This window comes from Thermobia domestica, chromosome 2, assembly GCF_964235325.1.
Source record: "Thermobia domestica chromosome 2, izTheDome1.hap1.1, whole genome shotgun sequence".
Taxonomy (NCBI): Eukaryota; Metazoa; Arthropoda; class Insecta; order Zygentoma; family Lepismatidae; genus Thermobia; species Thermobia domestica.
Window position 1 is genome coordinate 368523337 of NC_137455.1, and position 24479 is coordinate 368547815.

At 36.7% G+C, this 24479-nt stretch overlaps 2 protein-coding genes across 2 annotated transcripts in view; one reads left to right on the forward strand and one right to left on the reverse strand.

The window, feature by feature from the left end:
• Positions 1-237: 237 nt before the first annotated feature.
• LOC145679612 (uncharacterized) lies at positions 238-987 on the reverse strand. Its single transcript, XM_081750188.1, has one exon. The coding sequence runs from the start codon at positions 985-987 to the stop codon at positions 238-240; it is 750 nt and encodes a 249-aa protein (XP_081606314.1).
• Positions 988-1161: 174 nt separating this feature from the next.
• The window catches only part of LOC145679613 (immunomodulatory peroxidase-like), a 139917-nt gene continuing 116599 nt past the window's right edge, over positions 1162-24479 (forward strand). The window contains exons 1-3 of the mRNA XM_081750189.1: positions 1162-1201; positions 16980-17229; positions 22785-22948. Of these exons, the coding sequence (XP_081606315.1) occupies positions 1162-1201; positions 16980-17229; positions 22785-22948 (454 nt within the window). The remainder of the gene's footprint in view (positions 1202-16979; positions 17230-22784; positions 22949-24479) is intronic.

Sequence of the window (24479 nt, forward strand, 5' to 3'; positions counted from 1 at the left end):
AAATTAAACATGGTAGAGCTTAGGTAAAATTCGTTAATTTTAGTTTTTAACCCATTCACATTCTGGTAATATATATCAAACGTACTTTTAACTACTGCCATCTTAAATTATAGCCTACATATTTCAAGATTACACTGGAATAGAATTTGGAAATCCTGGTACATCTTCTTCAGTTTTAATAATCATAACCTGGCTATTTTCGTTTTTCCTAATTAAAATTTGTCCATTGCCATTTACTCAACAGTATTTATGCTGTGTATTTCTTGCAGCTGTTCTAGCTTTCCAAAATAATTGCTTATTTTTAGGACTTAAATTTACATTCACAAATATTCTACTATCATTACTTCCAGATACTAAATTATTACTAACTAAACCCGTATTTCTTCTAGTCAACCACCTATCTCTCACTGTACGCGTTGTAAATTGTACAATTATTGCTTTTGGTTTATTTTTACCGTTTGATAATCGGTGAACAACATCAATATCTTCCTCCCCACATTTTATTCTTAATTTTTGAGCCATGTCGATTACAACTTCCTTTAAATTTTCACCAGTACGCTCCTGTATACCATGTATTTCAATATTTTTATTACGTCCATACTGATTAAGATCATTTATTTCCACATCCTGTAATTTTAATTGCTTTTTCAATTCTATGTTTTCTGCTTTTAGCTTGGCTATATCCTTATCCCGTTGAATATTACCCTTAATCTCTAGTTCAAGCTTCTTCAACAATTCATCGTGTTGATTAGACATAAATTGAACACTAGCTGTTAATTGAGCTATTTGAGCACAGAGTTCCTCAAGCTTCATTCCTATATCAGAAGGATTCAAAGATTTGTCATCTAATTTTGAGGATGTACTTTTGTTAATTAGCATTGACTCAGTTGCGCTCGGTGGTACAGTTTTTGTAATTACTACCTCCCTCGGATTAGAACCACTACAATCTCTACATACCCATTCCTTTATAATACCCGTCTGCTTCATGTCCGTATATTTCTCCACAGATATTTTATAACACACTATATGAAATAATTTATTGCAATTCTTTTTTGAACACTGTAGTGCGTCATCATAACGACTAACTTTTGAATTACAAATTGTACAAGAAGACATTGTGATCGCACTACTGTATTAAATATATTTAAATCGGGATTCAAAATGGCGTCAAAGTTTACGTTCCTGCTTCGGTATGCGTTCAGTATGGTTCCTGCTTATCAAAGAATTTGGCACTAGTACTCTAATTCTCGATAACCAAATTGAACCGCATATAACAGTATATTTATACTATAGAGCACACTATGTTAATTATACTTATATCGGGATCCAAAATGGCGGCAAGTTTTAATAGTGGTTGCTGCTAGTCATCGCTTTAGAAATTGGCACACTAATTTTCCATAACACAGGGATTCGGAGAAGCAAAAACACATAAGTAATATGTTGTATGCTATGTACAGTACTAATACTGAGATTGAATCACAGAAATAGTATTTAGTAAAGGAAAATAAACTTCAGTAATGTACTAGATTCAACTTCTAGCATATAGGTCTAACTATTCAACTTACTTGTTGAAGATAATTTCACTATTGCAATAACAGACACAGCTTTGTTCAGTTCTTTGTTTACATTTGTAACTAAACGCCTAAACTGGATAATTATTCACTTCTATCACCTACAGATGGTATTATCACAATCACTAACTATTCATATTCATGTCGCTGTCTTCAAATGAGTTGAAAAATCAGTAGAACTTTTTAAATTAAATTATTTGCAGAGAGCACTCACTCAACACATCCACCTTGCACCGCAGTATGTTCATTTGCAGTATGATATTGTTTTGTTTTCGTAAGAAGTAAATCGTATCAACTGACAACATTAAAATTGCAATTTTTTATCAATCAAATTAAAAGCTGTTTAATAAATAATACAAACCATTCACATCAATCTGGTCATTTAACATGTTACCTTGTAACCTTTTATCCGTGAGTGGAGAGAAGCACTTTAGAAACTGTAGGCTATGGTTAAAAGTTTTCCCCGGGCTTTCTGTAGTTTTCTTTGCTTTTAGTGAAGGACTTGAGGGGAATAACAAGAATGAAAATTTCTTCGTAAGGTGTGTCCAATCCAACTGACCTTCCTACGAAGGATACTGGCTAGAAGTATCCTCTTCTCTCCTATCCGCTTTAAAACATCTTCGTTTGTTTCTCTGTCCATTTTATCTACTTCATTTTCCTCGAAGACCACATTTCTAGGCTCTCTAAATATTTCATCTCTAACTTTCATAATGTCCAAGTCTCTGAACCATGCAGTCCAATGCTCTATATATATAATACTTGAACAACTTCTTCCTTAGTCCAATATTAAGAATGCTAGTTAAGAGTGATCTTTTCTTGTCGAATGCTTCTTTGGCTATGGAAATTCTTGACCTAATATCTTTGGTGCAGTAAGCGTCTCTCGTCAAAATACTTAACAGATATTTGAAATTATTGACCTGTTCAAGTTGTCTTTGTTCTACTCTAACCGGTAAGGGCGTATGTCTACGGGATATTCTCAAGATTCGATTTTTCAGTACTGACTACCATTCCATATAGTTTCCCAGTTCCAACTATTATATCTATCATCTCTTGTAGTCCTTCTTCGGTTTTAGCTATAATAACGGTATCATCTACATACCTGACTTTGTTAACGATCTGCCCTCCAAGGTTGACATTTTGACCGTCAAAAATGGCCGCTTTCAAAGGGTCAAATGAACAGACCTGGCTGTAGAAATCTATTTCAATGCGAGTATCAACCTCGTCACATTGGAATCTCGCTTAGAAGCAGCTTATAATCACACTTCATCTAGTTTGTGCGTAATTGTATTTTATTTTATGTAGTCAACGGCACTGTGAAACTTTAAGATAGAAGAGAAGAGGGTATGTAAAGGAAATGGGAAGGACAGAGTAAATTAAATATTATGTAATCTATAACAGAATTTGATGCTTATTAATTTATTGAAGCATTTAAAATATCTCCTCCTGTTCAAATCACAAAAATTGAAATATGCCGATGTCACTGTTTAACAGTGATTACAGAAATGTAAATGGTCATCCTTTATTGATTTTTGGGAGCTGAACACGAAACTGACAATAAAAATGTGTTCCTTTCTAAGATTTACTTGTAATTACACAATTTACATGTTACATATAACCAGTGGCGTATTTGAGGTGGGCTTCCGGGCTTAAGCCTGTCGAAATCTTACTTACTATAGTAAAGCAAATTAAATATCTTGCAGAATTTTCACATTTTAAGGCAAAGCACTCCCACCGAAAGTTAGCAACCCTCCCGAAACAAAGTCGTAAATACGCCACTGCATATAACGCTATAATAATAAAATTGTAAAGGAAAAGTCACAAAACATTGAAATGTTTACGGAAATAAAAATAGCTATTCTTTATAACTTCTTGGTTGCTGAACAATAAAATCACAATGATAATGTCCTCCTAGCTCAGATTTAGTGGTAATTGCATAATTAACCTTTTGCATATAACGCTATTATGATGAAATTGGGAAGGTAAAAGTCACCAAACCATGAAATGATTACGTAAATAGAAATATCCGTCCCTTATAAATTTTTGGACGCTGAACACGAAAAACACAATAAATACGTATTCCGAATTCAGATTTAGTACTAATTACACATTTTGCATATAACGCTATGATAATGAAACTGTAAATGTAAAAGTAACAAACATTAACATAATTACAAAATAAAAATAGCGGTTTCTTATAAATGTTTGGACACTGAATATGAATATCAAAAATATAACGTCCTACTGACACACTATCGGTGTAATAGCACTCTTAACATTTTACATATAGCGTTACAGGACAAGAACTCTATTTGTAAAAGTTACTTAAAGTATATGTTTTAAACACTCCGTCTCTTTGCTTGTTTCTTGTGAGGAACATCTGGGACATCTCTGGGAATCATCCACCGGAAATATGCCAACATTGAAACTGACCACTTTCCTTTCTAATGTTGATCCATCGCAGAAATATCCTGCCGAAATCGCTCTCCTTGCTCGTCACTGAAAGATCTAAAATTCAGTGGAAAGACATCAAGATGGGAATGGAGGAAGTGGATTTTAAGTGACACATTGCACCCAAGTTTCTCGTAGGTAGATCGCAATTCTTCTACTAATTCATTGCAATTTTCGGCTCGGTGATTGCCAGTGGTACAAATGTTGCGGAAACTATGCCACGCATGGTGTCCATCAGCACTGAGAATAAATTCAAACACCTCGTCTTGCAATAGCTTGCGTATTTGCGGACCAATAAAGACTCCCTGCTTAATCTTTTCTTTACTTAGACGTGGAAACGTTTGGCATAAGTATGCCAATGCACGTTCATTTCTGTTCATGACCTTCACAAATACCTTCATGAGTCCACGTTTGATGTACAGTGGTGGTAGCACAATGCTTTGTGGGTTCACAAGAGTACATTTGATTTTTTTTTTTTTTTTTTTTGCCTGGCAACAAAGCTGTTCGTCGCAGCTATTCCTTTTGAGTGTAATAGACGTTCTCTGCACGATGTTCCCACTCACATATGTAACAACTATACTTTGTATAGCCACCCTGTAGACCAAGCAAAATAGCGATCACGTTAAAATTACCACAAACTAACCACTATGTTCAAGATCTTTTATAATATCCAGAACGCGTTCCAACATGGGATAGCTTCCTTTACTTAGAGCTCCTTCGTGGCTAAGTGGTTAGCGTACGCGCCTTTGGCGTGGGAGACCCGGGTTCAATTCCCGGCGAGAGCTCATGTGGTTCGGATTCCACGTTAATCAATAGGTCCACGTCTCATATAGCCTCGCTGCTGAAAGGGACGCTAAACTAAAATCAATCAATCAATCAATCTTCCTTTACTTAGGGGTGAATAAGCAACAGGGATTGATGCTGATGTCTCCTTACTGTTGTACAAATGGTGATCAGAAAAATGGAAGCACCTGTAGTTGGCAACACGTCAGATGTATGGGTTGGCAGTGGTGTCGTGGCGCACGCAGCGCCGGACCGCTAGTGGTGGTGTGTTAGGTCGGTCTCCATACTACGTCAGGCGCAGTGGAACAGCAGTGTCCAGTGGCTGCAGCAGACGGAGGTAGTGTAAAATGGGAGACCTCTCAAAGTTTCAAAGAGGGCAAGTTGTTGATGCGCGGTTATGTGGAGTGAGTGTGACGGCAGTGGCTACTGTGTTAGGTGTGTCGCGTAGGACAGTGTCGAAGTTGATGACGGCCTACACAACACACGGGAAAATCACATCGGGGAAGCGGAACAGGAAATCATGAGTGAAAGGTGATGCCGTGTTTAAAGCGCATTGTCACGCAGAACCGTCGTGCCACTGCGGAGCAAGTGACGGAGGAACTCAATCAGCATCTCCCCCACCCTGTTTCGACAATCACAGTCCGCCGCGAATTACATGACATGAACTTACGGGATCGTGTTGCACGGGCCAAACCGCTCATCAGGAACTATAATGCTTTCGCACGCCGGAAATGGTGCCGCGACCATGCAACTTGGACCGTTGAGGACTGGAAAAGTTGATATGGTCGGATGAGTCATCCTTCACCCTATTCCCAACCACGGGCCGTGTTTATGTGTGGAGAGCGCTCAAAGAAGCTTATGATCTGCAGTGTCTCCGCCCAACTGTGAAACATGGCGGCGGTTCGGTGATGCTGTGGGCCACCATATCATGGTTTTCATTAGATCCTGTAGTCACACTTAGCGGACAAATCACTGCCAACGATTATGTCGCAATTTTAGGAGACCACTTGCATCCTATGGTCCGGATGTTGTTCCCGGACAATGACGCCATCTTCCAGGATAATAATGCACCCATTCACACGGCTGGCGTTGTTGCAGCGTGGTTTGGAGGACATCGGGATGAAGTTCAAAACCTCCCCTGGCCCGCCTAATCCCCAGATCTCAACATAATTGAACATCTGTGGTCCGTCTTGGAAACACAACTCCGGCGACGATTTCCACCTCCATCCTCTCTCACAGAATTGGCCGATGCCCTGTACGAGGAATGGTGTAAAATTCCACTTGCTACCATTCACGACCTCTATGCCTCCATCCCATGTCGCATCAAGACTGTTCTGAAGGTGAAAGGTGGCCCGACACCATATTAATCTGGTAAGTTGCAATTTCGTTCGGGTGTTTCCATTTTTCTGATCACCATCTGTACATGAGCACACCCTTAAAGCTCGTTTTGTAGGCGCCTATAAACAGTCTTCAATTTTCTACTTCGTACGGAACTACAGTTTCTGCATAAGCGTGGAACATCATTGCAAAACGCTAAGTCATCGGTGGAAGAGAAATATTTTGCAAGATTTTTTGACAATCGCATAGAGTTGATACTATAAGGGTATGAACATGCCGAATTGACCTCGTGATCTAGGTCGAGGTTTAAGTCGCGGTCCCTACCTCGATACTGGCACAAACCCATGGAGTAAGCGCATGCCGAAGATGTACGCTACATTGCGACCTAGAGGTCGACCGCAAGGGTGAATTAGTAGTCGCGATGATAAACAACCGAGTTTGTTTTTACATCGATGTTCAGCGGAAGCATCGCTTTAGCTCGTGTTCTCATTGGTTCTCTCTAAAGAGCTGCACGGAATAAAGGCTTCATTTTTGAGAATTTCGTCTACAGAGGATGTGTGTGTGTGTCAATGTTCGAGAGGTTTTGTTGCACTGAACTTTGATTATGAAAGACATATTAACAGAACTATTGAGGAATGTTCCAGCTACATGGGATAAGAAACACAAACATTATAATAGACACGTTTTAAATAGAGAATGGAAGAAAATAGCAACTGAAATGCGAATGTCAGATAAGTTATTGGAAATTTATATGAGAATTATACTTTATCTTATTATTATATAAGGCTAAAGAAAAAAGAAACTACTATTAATCATATCTATACTTAAAAACTGCACGACTTCCCCCCCCCCAATTCCGAGATTAATAAAGAAGGGTTTCTTCTAAATTTGTTACTGATATAAGGTAAAGAAATACCTGCAAAGACGCACGTATCCATAGGGAGGAAACGTCTAATAATAGAATTACAGTCATGAAACTTCATTTGCTGCAGTTAATAACCCCTTCACCTCGAAACCTGAAGACGCCTGTTTTTTATTTTTTATTTTTTATTTTTTTAAAATTTTACTGGGAAATGGTTTTTCGCCTGAATACTGAAAGAGGGCATCTTTTCACAGACAATTGAAGAAAAGTAAAAGTCTTTGATTTATTGATAGAAATGGACAGATAGATGAGACTCGCATATTTTTGCGAAAAAAGAGACGAAATTTTGGCATTTTTCATGTCTCGTCTCGCGTCCATCCCTATTTATAAACTATTGGTCCTTTCAATTCCAAGCTGTAGTTTTACAGTGACTTTTATACACTAAAAGAATAATTTCACACGTGTCACAGTAATGTTTCTCCTCAAACTTGAGAACTTACAGCGAGGGTGCGACCTTATCGCTACGTGCACCCTTGCGACGTAGACATCGAGGTAGCGACCGCGACTTAAACCTCGACCTCGGTCGCGAGGTTTCTTCGGTATGGCTTTACCCTGACTCTATCTTCAGGAAGGTTCCACTGTTGTAACCTAGATGCTAAGAGCGAAGCTTTATTCATTGGCAGTTCCAAATCTCTAATCAGGTCATGAAGCTCCGTTTATGTGAGTCGGTGCTGTTCAGGATCGTTGGTTTTCGGCTCAAATGAAGGATCAGCGTCACTGATATGTGGAGCAGGTTCATCTTCACTTTCATTCTCTGTATCACTTTCCGTCGGAATAGTAGTCGGGAGATCGGGAACAGGCAATCCCTCTCCATGGGGCACTGGACGAATGACAGATGGTATCACTGGGTATTCGAACTTCCTCCTCCTCCTCTTCTTCTTCTTCTTCTTCTTCTTCTTCTTCTTGTTCGTATTTATACCTTTCTTCAAGCAGGGTAGCATGTAAAAGTAGCAGGCTGTACTATGGATGGTTGGTTCACGCCAAATGGTGGGCATAGTAAAGCGCATTGAAACGTTCTTCCCATGCACCCTGGCATTGAGAGTAGATGAACAATTCGTAAAACAAACGTGGGAAGTCCACGATTTATTGTGGTCTCCAACACGACACCCAAAGCATAGTAAATATGCTCTTCGCACTGCAGCAGTCAATGGCCGCTTCCTGGAACCACAAATCACGTCCGCACATATGTAGCACATACTGTCCACCGAATTTTTACAAACGCGGGGCATTGCTGCACTTTCCTTGAATCACTGACACTTCGCAATGAAAACACTATGTGCAACAGCGATAATGTCCTTACTCACTACTTTTAAACTGCTGGTTCACCAGTAACACAAACAGTCTGCCAAACTACTGCTTGAAACACGCCACGAATACGATTAGAGACGTTAACTGGAGCTGGTAGCAACATGCAATCATTGTCTCACGTGACTAATGAGACGCTCGCACTAACTAATGATAACATACAACGTTGCCAAGTCGAATATGCAGCAAATACTTGTTAAGAACGGCACATTGTACCGTGTAAAACAACAATTTCAAATCATGTACTTATAATGTCCCATAGGGTTATATGCATAATATAAAACGCTAAATTACTCAGAAACCTGAGCCAGGAGAGAATTTTAAGTGTGATTTTTGTGTTCTGCCAAAAATTAATAAAGAACGGCTACATTACTTTCTGTAAAAAATTTAAAGTGAAAAATGTTGAACAGTGTGTCCTACGAGATCACACTCTCCAACGTTTTTTTCCGACATTTGAAGTCATTCTTTATTAATTTAAACAATATCTGCTCCGCCCACACCATTTTATTTTATATAGATTTCTCTGTGTCGATACATGCTTTTTAGATACGGATTGAATATTTTCTTTACTTGACGTGAATTAAACAAAATTACTAAAAAGAATTATGATATATATTTTTTAAGTGTTTAGCTACGTTGATCTCAAAAACTCGTTTATACCAATTAGTACCAATATATATCCTTCGTGGCTAAGTGGTTACCGTAGGCGCCTTTAGCGTGGGAGACCCGGGTTAGATTCCCGGCGGGAACTCATGTGGTTCGGATTTCACGTTAATCAGTAGGTCCACAGGTCCACGTCTCATATAGCCTCGCTGCTGAACGGGACGTTAAACTCAAAATCAACTCAACTCATACTTTTTTAGTAAAATCAAATTATTATTTTTCGTTGTAAGTCCGTCATTTTTCTTTTTTAGTTTTTACTGTTTCAAGAACTAATATCACATTCAAAATCAGCGATTTAAAAAACTTATATGTGTTTAGTGTGTTTAGAAGTATTAAATTACGTTTTCGATCTTTGGCTGCGTTTTGAGGAATCGGAACAATTGTGCTCAAATTTGTACTTTTGGGTAGAAGGTGAAGACAGTTTCAGCTTTCGCAGGGCTTAGGGCAAGGAATTCCCGTGTGAGACCCATCGCCATTTGCATGACATAATATGAAAACTGAAAATGTCGATGGAAGCATGTCACCCGTCAAAATATCGGCAAGATGATATAGAATTATTCTCGATTTCAACAGGGTATTATATATTTACAGATGTTAATATTACAGAGAACTGCTTAACATAAGCAATATCTCGTGTACAATTAAGAATAATGTAGTAGTACTTGGTTTCTAACAAGTTTCTCAAATGTTTGCTTTTGCTTAGCATGAGTCTTGTAATTTAATTTCGAATTCATGTTCCGAGATGGGTTCCCAAATTTCTATTATATGGTGGTAGAGACTGAATATGAATAATAAGTAACCTCTGTGAAATATAACGCTGTTTCATTTGAATATTTATGTAGGGTATAGATTCGATTGATTTTCAATATTTCAATCTTTTCTGAGATAAAAACATTTTTTGTTATACTTGTTGACTAGTTGTACAACATCGGTCCTGGACTCAGTTTCTGTTGGGAGAACTTTACAATTTGTACACATTACGATCATTCAAATTGTACCTTAGACTGCAGATCGACATCTGATATAACCTTGATGTTCTAAAGGGATGCTAAACTCGAACAAGCACACAACAATCTAACAAAATCAAACAGTCCCCGTTTGGTTACTCAGAACCGTTTGCAAACATGCAGAGATGTTCAGTGGGAACCACTCGCAAATATCTGCAAATAATCATATGGCTAAGAAAGATGAGGAGTCAAGAGCGAAGTTCCTGGGGGGCCGGGCCCCTCAATGTTCATATGAGACCCACGTAGGATGAACGTGTATTTTTATATGTATTTTTTATCATTATATGTACTGTTATATGTATATTTATGAATATACAATATTTTTCATAATTTTAATTTAGTTTGTCTTAAAATCCTCATACATGCCTTCTTAGACCGTGTCTACAACCAAACACACATCTGAATGTTCCCCCTAAAGTCACAGAGAAATCGGCGCTCTTGACGAGAGTGGTGTATATTATCATAAAAACAATAAGGCATTGCAGTGACATATTGCAAGAAGAAATTACGAAAGGTGGATGAAAGCAAGCCTTGATTAGATATAAAGAGAGAAGAAGTGACCTACGTGGTGTGATGACATCAAAGACCACTGAAGTAACGTGGGGAAAAATGTCAAACACAAATGATTGTGGAGAAAATTTACAAGGACATCAATGTGGTAATGGACTGACAATTTTTCACATGATAAACAAATTTTGTTATCAGAATATAATATCGGCGTATAATTTCCAATATTTGACACAATCAGTCTATCGGGAACTATTGTAATTTTGATTAGTTAACACTTTGTTATACTTATATCTCGTGTTTATGAAGTAAATAGGTTATTCAGTTGGTTTGAAATTTTACATTCCTTTCAGCAGCGAGCTTATATATCAAACACATGCCTTCAGCTATGTCGATTAGAACCACATGAGTTCATAGGGAATCAAATCCTGTCTTCTGCTGTACATATAGCTATGAAGGAGTTCTGTAATATAAATCAGAAACAATTGTGACAATAGTAGCCAATACAACATTATGTTATAAAAATACAACTTCCCTAGCAAGCAGAGCTCCCTTGTAGCTAATGGTTGACGTGTGTGTCTTAGGCGTGAGAAACCCGGGTTTGATTTCCGTCGGAAGTTCATTCGGTTCCTCTGTTGTAAGTAACACTAAAATAAATCAAACAAAAAATAATCAAACCCAGCACTCAGAACTCGGACACGAGATTTCGTCTTGCATTCGCCGACCAGCGTTTGAGAGATTTAACTAAATAGGTTGCAGGTTGTGAAAGTTGACAAAATAATGCTGCAAGATTTTGCCAATGATATTACTCAAGAAACATAGAAAGGTATACACAGTACAAAGCTTTTACTAATTAGTACATAAAGTTCCGATTATTTTGAGATAATTCCTCCATTCGGTTAGTAACACTTCTTGTTCAGTCCCACATTAGATATTCCCGACAGCTGAATACTCTGATTAAAATTCGAAGATTTCTTGGAGTTTAAAAACGTGAAATGATGACGTCACAGAACATTTCCCCGAAAGGTACAGGATGGATAATTGACGTAAGACGGGACTCACAAATACACCAAATATTTAGATGGAGCGAATAATGAGTATACTTTTATTCATGGTGGTGTTGGTAACCTCCAGATGGGCGTCTCAGAGAATTGTAATCTATATGACTATTTGGATTCTTTAAAGATTTAAAATTTTATTGGGTCCATGTTCCGTTAAGGGGGTCCAAAGCTAACCTAATATAACGTTATACTATGTAATCAAGCGAAAATCAATGGAAAGAAGTGGAGAAATTGCAAATTTTGTGTGGAAGAAATTACTGGCCCCCCTTAACGGAATATTGACCTTTTATTGAATGACACAAAAATTTGTTGTCCATTAATGTTTTTTAAAAAACTGGAAGTATTGCTCTCAATTGTTTTACCACGGGCTGTTGCCCGGTTCACGCTAAGTAAAGGCCGCCACTGGTAGAATGTCTTAAAAGGTAAAAAGTAAAGTATTTTACTTAATAGCATTTTGTAAAGATTGAAATTAATCTGGCTGAGTCCACAGTATTCATTGATGTTATTGAATCAAGATATTTCCAAAAACGCGGTGGCTCAGTGGTAGAGCGTTCACCTCTGGTTCATGGGGTCAGGGTTTCAAACCAAGCTCCGCCAAGTGAACTTTGTGGTGGACAAACACCGCGTGTGTGGGTTTTCTCGGTCTTCTCACGTTTCCTCCAACTTTCATCATTCCACTACTTCATTCAGTTTTCACAATCACCGTCTCCTTTAGCCTAACCGGTAAAGTCGTGGGAAGTAAAACTCAAGATTTCATTTCAATGTATTTCCGAAAAGAAAAAGTGACGGAAGTATAGCAAATTCTCTCTATATATATTCAAGCCATTTGTCTTTAGTGCTAGTAAATTTTCCTTTTTCTCTTAAAAATTTTTATTAAAAGAAAAAAATAATGAATAAAATGTCACTTAATTATTCCTTAGAGATCCAAGGACTCAGAAGAAAAACTATTTTGTTGTAGTTTCTTCCACATATATTATTATTATTATTATTATTATTATTATTATTATTATTATTATTATTATTATTATTATTATTATTATTATTATTATTATTATTATTAGGGTAAAGCACCGAATATGGAATACTTTTTGTTTCTTCTTTATTTCTCAGAAATGCGTACTCCAGAATAAAAATATTATACATCATACTACTTGTGGTACCTTTGCAAAACAAAATACAAGTATGAAAGTTTGTTCCTCATTAATGATTTTTTACAATATTACAAAATTGAAAGAAACTCAATTTTCCATATTAGGCACACCCCGCTCCTAATATGGAACACTACCTGTTCTTAAAATGGAATACTAGAACAAAACATGCTCATTTGCCTACAATGCGATATTTGGATAATTCGAGGATGGGCACGATCCCTGCACAGACCGCCTATCCTGGCACCGGCCTTTGGTGAAGTTTTCCCTGCTTTTCCTCAGTATCATTAGGCGTATGCCGGGATGATACTTTTCCTTAGGCCAGGGTCGAGTCCTTTCCAATTCGTAGACTTAAATTAAAGGCCAATGTGATCTCGGAGTTGGAGGCCCGAACACTTCCTTTGTTCCTTTCCTTAAGCTAATAAATGTATTTATTTGTTTCTTTAAGACTAGTAGTTATTATAATTAGGAGTATTCCATATTAGGATTCTGCTAGTATTCCATATTAGGAAAATCGCCATTTTGGATAGTTCTCTTCCTACACACGCTTGTGTGATTCTCTGCGTACTGAATATTTATGCCTTTATGGTACACTATATATGTAATCTAAATATCACAAACTCAACAATAATACATAACTCTTTGCGTACATTCAGCAGTCTGGAAAGATACGTTCGAAAAACTCAAGTTCTTCAGAAAAATATTCTGCAACAAAAGAAAATATTTATCTTATCGTTCGGCAGCAAACCACTCATGCGCAGACTGAGGGTGTCACTGTGTACAAGTTTACGTACAGTCCACTCAGTGGCACAACATAGCAGACAAAATAATCTGGTATTTCATATTAGGAACGTATTCCATATATGGTGCACCCACCCTATTATTATTATTATTATTATTATTATTATTATTATTATTATTATTATTATTATTATTATTATTATTATTAATTTTGAGTTTAATCAAGAAATAACAGTACTTTCTGCTTTGCTTTCTTCTTATAACATGAAATAACGCTTAATTCATTTTGTTTGAAGAAAATTAAACACGATATATTTTAAGAATGCAAGAAAGATCGATTACTTCTGTGGTGCTCAATGTGGGTGTTAAAGTTCCACAGGAGGCGTTTGATGGAAGAGATGCAATGGAAATGTAAGAAAAACGACCACTATTGGAAGACAAGAAACAGACTTTTCTTTCATCACTTCATATGTGTCATTAGGGACGTTTTAGAGAGTATGGTGGTAGGAAAGACAAGGAGGGGGTGAAGGAGGCTGTTTGGACGATATCAAAACAGCGAAATTGTACGTGAAGACGAAGAGGTTAGCGGAAGACCGTGGAGCATGGAAGTTTCTCAGTTGCAGCAAGTGACCTACGAATAATGGCAAAATACCTATGATGATTCCGATGATGATGATATATACAGTATTATAATTTTACAAGAGTGATATGAAGATTTGGAGTCTTTCTCTGACTCTTACAAGAGAATGAAGCAAATGGGAGGTGCAAATCTTGAGCATAAGGTATAACGTTGGGTAGAGCTAAGCGAGCTGTATACGGAATGGAAAGTAATTTGTGCAGAATTAATATGGATTATGAGGGAAAAAGGCAAAATGTCTACAAGTGAAAAAATGTAGAAGAAAGAGACAGTAACGTTTCCTATATTGGCCAAGCTGCCGAATGGTAAAGGTAGTCAATCCTAGAGTGTGGGCTCGTAGGTTAAAATATCACCTCGACTGTTATGTATTTTCTCTATGGAAAAATCAGTGATCATATGACACTGTGTACCCCTCGTACTGGAAATCTGTATGAGAACAGTGGAAACACATTGATGAACCAATAAGGAGAAAAATATGTTTAATTATAGGCCTGCCAAAGGACAAGAAAATGATGATTTCAAAAGCATGCATTACACACAACACTAGTGTCGGTCGGTCCCCCCTTGCACGCGATTAGTTCATTGTAAAAGTATGGGTAGGAAATATTTATCCAGGAGCCTTCACGTCGAGAATGGTCTGAAACAAGGAGATACGTTGTCGTCGTTATTATTCAATTTTATCCTGGAGTACGCTATTAAGAGAATCAGAGATAACAACCAGGGTCCACAGTTGAACGATATTCACCAGGTTACGGCGTATGCTGAGTATTAAGAAAACGACCTTTAGGAAGACCTAGGCGCAGATGGGAGAACAATATTAAGATGGATTTAGCAGAAATTCGAATACAAAGTGGAAAATTCATCCAATTGGCTAAGGATAGAAGTGAATGGAGAGCTATTGTGAATGCGGCATTGCATCTACTGGTTCCATAAGCCATAGAGTTGAGTTGAATTGCATTTGAGTTTAACGTCCCATTCAGCAGCGAGGCTATATGAGACATGGACCTACTGATTAACGTGGGATCCGAACCACATGAGCTCCCGCCGGGAATCGAACCCGGCTCTCCCACGCCAAAGGCCATAGAGTTTGTTAGTTTTTAGTGCTCATAGTATTTACAATTAACTATTATGAAATTCCAGTAGTTAGATTTCGTGGGATAACATTATTATTTATAATTAAAGCATACACTAATGCTTCAAATAGTAGCTTTCAAGAGATAAAAAAAAAAAAAAATTATACCGGTGATTACGCGGAACCAGAAGTGCACACACGGGGATCTACCGGGTCCGGGCCAACGCTTAAAATAACTTCGTAACTGGACATAAATTTGTACACTTTCTTACTAAGTTAATACTTATTTAAAGTAGAAATACTTGATATAGACAAAATAGTTTACCGTTCTCATCATTTGTACTATTTTTTTCATGATCTAATTTTATCATTTTTGGGGAGAATATATACGTGTCAAGGTACTTAAAAATTACTTATCTTTATTTTTTCGGCGGTAGAGTAACGCCCGTTCAATACTACATAAACTTAGTGTCCTGTATTATTGGAGCCACCACCAAACCTTGAATCCCTCTCAAAAAAAAAAAAAAAAAAAAAAAAAATGCGCACATGAATAGAACAAATTTATCTATCTATACATTGTATTTATTGAGGTCGCAGAAAGCAATACGAGCGTTTTCCATTTTAAACGTATAGAGACCATATAACGACAGAGAAAATAAATTAAATTAAAATATGTAATTTCTACGTCCCACGATTATGCAGGCCAGACTAAAAGAGACGGTGATAATGGGGAATGAACGTAATGATGGAATGAAGAAAGTGGGAGAATCTCAAGAAAATCCACAAACACGGTGTTTGTCCACAATAAAGTTGTGGACAAACACCGAGCTGGGATTGAACCGAGGACCCCATGCACCAGAAGTGAAGGCTCTACCACTGAGCCACCGTGACCCCAAATAAAAGATGTTGTTTTGTAAATAATGACCGGTGACCAGTTATCTCCCCCCCCCCATAAAAGCAAAATTGATCGGAATTAGACCATATCGTTTGCGATTGATCGCCAACAATCAGCGCTTAATCATGACGCGTAGTGACGTAGCTAAAGCACAAAATTGTAGAGTTAACAAGTTAGCATATTAACCCTCCATGTAAGCTTAATTAACTTGGATTGAGGCGGTTTGTTTGATCGTCATTAGATCCCGTTCGATGGCCTATAATTACAGTTAGCTCACCGCACGTGGTGGCGTAATACGCATAATTTGCAGAGAGTTAACAAGTTCACCTATTAATCTTCGATAAGCATAGTTGATTGGAATTTAATAAAATCGTTTGTTTGTCGCTTGATTGAGAACAATAAGCATTGAGTAGCCACGCGTGGCTAAAATATTACCCTTCAATGTAAGCGTAACTGATCGGAATTCAGCCAGGTTGTTTAACCGTCGTTTGATAGCGATCGATCGCCAATAATCGGCATTTGATCAACTCGGCTAGTGACGTGATAAGCATAGATTTGTAAGTGGCTAACAAGTTATCTTTAAGCCCCCATGAAATCATAATTGATCGTACACTGTAATGTAGTGTTTCCAACATTGCTCATATTACAAAAATAACTAATCTGTACCACAAATACTGCAACACTGCTTACTTATTTTACAATACATAGATTTAGTTTTGATAACCATATTGATGATGTGGCCATATATTAATTCCGTTTGTACAATATACTAATGCTTTACAAGCTTACTTGATCTGATTTAGTGGAGTGAATCTGTAGCAGACACGACAATATCTATATAAATTGTTTGTAGTGTTGTGATTTTTTGTATTACATTTCAGGTAGAACACTTCATGATCATAAGAAGTTAAATGAAAGTGAGAATTGGTTTGATAAGTCAGTTAATCATGCATTGAAAGACGTAAAGAAAATTGAAAAACTGGAGAAGTATTTAATTGAATCAGGTACTATCGTGAAACCTCATACTGTACTTTATGGAGAAAACAGTTTCTTTCAACCCGTTACTGGTACCACAGATCTTGGTTGGAATTCAATGGTAATAATACAAGCTTCATTCCATTTATTAAAACGGTGAGTATAAATTAATAGTTTAGATAAGACACATTTTAATATATATTTTTTCATATTTCATCTACATAGAGTGCGCGTTCAATAATTGCTATGCTACCTCGAAATAAAATACTTGACTATGACAGAAAATTTGCTACCACACTGGATGTCTACATATACTATATCCGTTCCCACATTATACACTCGCCAGACCGGTCGTAGAGGTTCTGGAACACCCGAGGAGAGTTGTCTAATAGAATGTTGTTCAGTACCATTGTCACATTCTTTATTTGATGTCAGTGTTTCTTCATACGTTGCCAGTGTTTTATAATTCGATGTTAGTGTTTCTTAGTTAGATGTCAGTGTTATTTTGTTTATCTCCGGTGTTCCTTTATTTGATGTCAATGTTTCTTAACTCGATGTCAGTGTTTCTTGACTCGATGTCAGTGTTTCTTTATCTTATGTCAGTGTCTCTTTATACGATATCATCGTTTTTCTTTATTTGTTGTCAGCGTTTCTTTATTTGTTGTCAGTGTTTCTTTATTCGTTGTCAGTGTTCCTTTATTCGACATCAGTGTTACTTTATTCGACGTCAATGTTTCTTAATTCAATGTCAATGTTCCTTTATTCGTTGTCAGTGTTTCTTTGTTCGCTGTCAGTGTTTCTTAAAAATATGTCAGCGTTTTTTATTCTTTATCAGTGTTTCTTAATTTGATGTCAGTGTTTCTTTATACGTTGCCAGTGTTTTATAATTCCATGTTAGTGTTTCTTAATTAGATGTCAGTGTTATTTTATTTATCTCCGGTGTTCCTTTATTTAATGTCAATGTTTCTTAACTCGATGTCAGTGTTTCTTGACTCGATGTCAGTGTTTCTTTATCTTATGTAAGTGTTTCTTTATACAATGGCATTGTTTCCTTATTTATTGTCAGTATTTCTCTAGTCGATGTCAGTGTTTCTTTACTCAATGTCAGGTTTTCTTTATATGATGTCAGTATTTCTTTATACGATATCATCGTTTTTCTTTATTTGTTGTCAGCGTTTCTTTATTTGTTGTCAGTGTTTCTTTATTCGTTGTCAGTGTTCCTTTATTCGACATCAGTGTTACTTTATTCGACGTCAATGTTTCTTAATTCAATGCCAATGTTCCTTTATTCGTTGTCAGTGTTTTCTTGTTCGCTGTCAGTGTTTCTTAAATCGATGTCAGCGTTTTTTATTCTTTGTCAGTGTTTCTTAATTTGATGTCAGGGTTTCTTTATTCGGTGTAAGTATTGAGAAAATGGAGCAACATGTTGCAATAAAGTTTTGTGTTAAACGCGCTAAAGCAGCGACTCAAAAATAAAGAATGACGCAGAACATTAGTGGCCAAGATCAACGCTGGCTCACATAACTTTTCTTGCGAGTAAGTGTGTGGCGGAAACAAGGGTCACAGTTCCTGAGCCCTTACTATTTGCCTGATTTGACTCCAGCAGACTTCATGCTCGTTATGAAGGTATACCTCATGAATAGTTCCCAAATAAGTATTCCACCATTCCCTATGCAGTGCAGCTTTCAGTTTATCGGCCAAGATGAAGCAGAGTATCTGTTCCTGAAATTCAACTCCACAACTGACCATAGATGTTCAATAATTTAGTGTTGAAGTATAAGGATATTCAAGTCACAGAAAGTGTTGTATAGTTTATCCCGATGTTCATGAAAGCACATGCCAAAAGATACAACAATCTGAATTGGAGCATTGTCCACTTGAAAAACTTCACGGAAACATCATCTTTATCCTAAGAATATATGACAATCTAAAAAGGCTGGATTTGTTTCGTTGTGAGGGTGTGGTCAGAGGACTCACGGAATAGCAGGAAATAGCTACGGATATGTATCACGGTAGGGAGAAGACAGTACTTACCATAACCTCTTTTTCTGCATCTACCATCTATAAACAAAACCTATTGTCTTTAATAAGATAAAAGAGGATTTTCGTACATATTGCCCTTTTAGAATCATCCTTAATCCACTTTCTGGCATCACTTCTCGCTAAAATGTTGTCGTTGCTGAACAACAGTTGGAAATTTGCAACTCGACCTCAGATGTTCAGGTTTTGTAACTTGCGTAGGAGTGTGATGATCGCAGTAGATTGTTTCGGGTACTGAGTTTCGCAGCCATGTTGTTGTGCTCTCTCTTGTTCTTGATGAATCTTGCACAATGCTCCGTGACCCTTGTCACTGATGTTTCTTTTCCGACGTTATTTTGTCATTATTTCTGTTAGCCGTCATTATCTGGAACACTGTTTCTCCTCATGACACATGTTACTGGGCATCTTCGATATACTTACGGGAGCCGCGGGGCTCAGTGATAGAGCGTTCACCTCTGGTGCATTTATATTTGGTTTGATCCCAGCTCGCGCCAAGTGAACTTTGTGGTGGAGAAACACCGGGGTTTGGGTTTTCCTAGGGTTCTCCCGTTTCCCCCCACTTTCTTCATTCCTTCATTTCCTTCATTTCTCATCATCACCGTCTCCTTTAGCCTAGTCGGCATAAGAGTAGGACGTAAAACTTACAGATTTCATTTCATTTTTCCCGATGCACTTGCGTCTATTAAAATCGCATCCACAATATAGTATCCTTAAAATTCACAGTTTTAACATTTTGCATCCGCCATCTGCCTACTTCAACGTGCGCCTTCGTACTATCCCTCCTGACGTACCGATGATCTCCTATTGTTAGTATTACCAACTCACTATGTGTCCAGTCTAAAGGTGTTTCCATTATTTTCTATAAGTATCTATATAATATTGCACCACATTTTCCCGTTTTTGATGTAAAATTTGTATTTCTTCTTTTCAGTCTATTGTCCAAGATTCAATCAGTCCCAATCTCAATCCAAGAAAAAGGGTCCTTCTATATTCTCTAGTGGTTAGAACATTATTTGGGTTATTAAGGAGATGGTAGAATGTATAGCAGAAGGAAAAGCAAAAACGACAAGAAGAAGCGAAATAGAAAACAATAGATTTAAATCAAATCAAAGAATTTTGCAGAGAGCCATAAAGCCAGAAGGCTTTGTATTGTTTAGCAAGTGACCTGTTAATGAGAGCAGAATAACTATGGTGAAAGAGATTAGAGCTAAAGTTGAAGGAAAGATGTTTATGCATTTTTAAAAGCTAAAAGTGTGTAAATGTTTATGGTTAATGTTAGCAGCTTAAAGAGAGAAAATATTTTCTTCTCTTTCATAAATTAATTACGTATAAAACTCTTTATTGTATAAAATCAGTTATAGCTACACCTTAGTGAAATATAAATTATCAAATGTTTACAAAATAACTTTCTTCAGTGCAAAGTTACGTATAGTTCTCAAACTTTTTCCATGTTTTTTTTTTTTTTTTTTTCCAAAACCAAACACACGAGAATTGACCATTATTTCTTTGGAAACTTGTTAGCATCACCTTTAATAAGATTTTTAACTTACGGACCTAGAGATGTCCCCACAATATGGTTTCTTGAATTTTTGTTATAGTAAAAATATAGTTTTAATGCTTCTCATTTCTTTTGTGTAAACTTATTTCAGAAATTAATCAGAAACGGAACGTAACATGTAAGAAATACATATGTAGCATCAATTTTCTGTAACTTAGCATTCAATCATCAACGGAGTTAAATGACATGTAAATATTAAGAGCAAATAATTTTTTTGTGCTCAAGAATTAAAAATGCAGTCAAATTTGGTTTCGAAATCACTGTTGCCACACTTGGTACAATTGTACCAAATTCAGCCCTTTTTGTCATTCGTCGGACCGTTGGTACTACGCTGTCATTTTCAGCCCCTTTTGTGAAACATTTGGTACATTTCTACCGAATTCAGCACCATTTAAAAATACTTGTCACATATTCAAAAGTGTCAGTAAGACTTTCTCTACATCTTTTCCTTTTGATGTCTTTCAGGCAAGCTTCTAGGACCCTGGACCAGTTGTACATATTTTTACAAATGTCAGTTTACTTAGCTTATATTCTTCTTACAGTCTATTATCCTCCTTCGGTCGTGAAACAGGCGAGAATAAAGTGCAATAATTTATATTATAATATGTTATTATTTGCAATGTACACTCGCACTCGGAGATGATTGATTTGTTTCTAGTTTTATATTTTTTCATATATGGCTATAATACCGTTTTGATTTATTGGTCACTTTGAAATAGAGGCGCATTTGGTTTCGTTACAATACATACCGAAGATGATAATTGTTTTCCCATTTAATTTGCGGCCTCTGTTATACTTCCTTTGCGCAACAAAAGTTTCTTCTACTTCCAAGGTTGTTCGTGTTCCTCTTATTTAGATGTTTTTAAAAAGTATTCTTTAAAAAGTACTTTCTCGACTTGCACTCTTGGGAGAGGGGGGGGGAGTGTTCTAGAACTTCAACTCTTTTAGTCTCGTGTTATTATAGAGCCATGTATTACAGTAGTACAAAATAATGAATTCAGCCCTTTTTGTTTCAATTTGGTACTATTTTTCAGCCCACTCCAGAGATTGGACTGTGGCAACACTGTTCGAAATGCAAATTGTGATACAAGAAGAGATATCATAGATTTGTCTGTATATGTGGTTCTTGATATTATTATAGCATAATAATGACAGATTCATCTCAGATCTGAGAGTAATTCACTGATTTCCCAACGCGGTTGCTACGGGTTTGTTTTTCGTTGATACAAATTTTCGCAAGGAACTCTGATTCTTCCTTTTCCATTTGTCAATCTCTCTTACGTCAGAGTATTTATGCATTTTACGGTAAGATAATGTACGGTTGGTAAGACTTATTTTATAACTGAAAATGGTTCTTAATATATTTATTTCTAGTAGATGATCAATGTGAGATGTCATATATTAATCTGACACATAAAGGGTTCCTATTACTCCAGTAGTGCACAATACAATAATCTAATTTCTCTTTTTGGCACTCCCCTCTTCTCAAAAGCACTACTGGTTTTAAGAATACGCATCAGTTCTGGCTTCAAATACCTCATATAGGTATTCTTACCGGTTCTCGAATACTCAGTTCCTGCATCGATGGCGTGGTGTTTTTACTTCCGCAATATTGCAGGGATTTTTCTGGCTTCGGCATTTAAAGGAAGACAGTTTAATTCTCTGATTCGGCAAAGTGTTACAGATCGAGACTTGTTTCCTATAGTTAAAAGAGTGTCTACTGCATAAAGAATTTAAGAGTAATTGATTAAGCTTCTTTATTTGCTAAGATTGTATGTGATTGACCTGTAGTATCAGAGAATGATAGCAATTTATTTTCAAACATAAAATACGATTGTTTCAGAATTACACGTAGGTACAATATGAGTATTCTATCTTTAGTAAACTTAATGAATAATTATTTTCCATTTACCAATTTTTTTTAACCTATTACTGTAATCTCATTTTGATTCATGGTGTAGTTGCCGTGTTATGTGTATCTCAACACTTCATATTAACTCTGTGATAAGTTGTATTAAGGTATTATATCCCCGTATAATTGTTGATTTTACAGGCTTTCCAATGCTCGAACTAACACAACAAAAAATTTAATTAATAAAATATCCACTCATAGTGTTAAGGAAACTAAACACAAGTCTCTCTGTCCATTGCCTCCAAACTGCAATTCCTCTTCGATATACCGAACGATTGATGGCTCCTGTAACAATCTTAAACATCCAGCATGGGGTCAATCACAGACTACGATGCAGAGATTGTTACCGGCGCAGTATGCTGATGGTAAGAATTAACAGCTTTTAATTTCATTTGATTATTTTCGGTACAGGATGTAATTCATTTTGAATAAACTTATTTGTCAAAAATACTCTTTTCTAAGCAAGTTTCTAAGCAACATTAGAGTCACGACACCTAAAGATCAATGAATCAACATTGTCTCTGTTAATTTGCCCTAATGTGTTCGCGTTGTTTGTAGAAACTACTGCATGTCTGAGAGTAAAACATAGTTCTCGAAATAAATTAAATTTCTAGAATCTCACAACTACCCCATGAAATTCTAAATTATGTTTAATTCTTGTCATACAATTAAAAATGTATAGTTAATTACTAGCATCATACAGGAATCAACGACTGTCCCACCCTCTTTCCTCTTACTAATTTATCCCAAGCTACATGAGTAAATATGTTAATTGCGTACAAAATTCATGCTGTTTTATAAAATAGGTGCATTGTTATGAACTTTTCATGGCAATATTCATTATGTACAATCGGCGTATGGGCGGTGCAAAATATCTGGGAATCATAAGAAAGATTTGCGTCATATACGACCGAAACAAAAGATTTTTTTTCACACAATGTCTTGTGAAACTAGTTTAACATACAGTATATATACTGTTATATACGTATGTGTGTTTGTGTGGGTGTGTTTGCGCTTGTGCGTGTCTGTAAGAAGAATGTAAAGGGTTAAGTTCCAAACTTGGTCGTACGCTTCTAGCAAAATTTTGAAAATTTACCAGGAAAAACGGATAATTTGCTAGCTTGTGTGTCCGATATATAATGATGCGGAAGTTGTGTTTATTTTTTTATAATCGGTTATAAACATGGAACTATTTGGGATGAGGAAGGATCTACTATACTTCGCGCAAGGTTACCGCATGCTTGGATTGTTCAAAAGTAACGAGGAATTGTATTCTGAACATTGCTACAGGTGTACAAAGATGCTCCATCTGGTATCCTCAAGGAGAGAACAGAAATTACACTCTATTAATTTAGCAAAATGGGTCCAAACTTCCCTAACCCTAAGCTAACGCGACCCTACTTATCCCTACTTTACTGTACTCTAACCTAACCTGCTGTTTATTCTAATGAGACACATTTTTGAATTGCAGTATTTTGTTTACTTGTACATGAAGCGTCAGTTTTTATCTTGATAACACAATAGATATTCTACAATGATATGATATGAAATCAGTTAATGAAAACAGTGAGTGACAGAAAGAACACTCTGATAAGCAGCCACTCTGACTTTTAGACGCACATTACACATCAGCTGTTCGAAGTAGTTTGCACTGAATTGACGTATTATTTTTGGGCTCGTTTTTCCAAATATGATATTTTTTTTATGTGCTGGCTGAACTATCTTTGCTTTAAAATGAGCCCAGAATTTCTCAATTTGATAGATGTGTGGCACTTTTGGTGGATTGTGCTCTTTGTGCAAAAACTGCACTCCCTCCCGGTCAAGTAGCTACTGCGTTCCTATTGCATAGTTAGAAGAAGCTAAATCAGGCTGAAAGATGTAATCATCATTCGGATA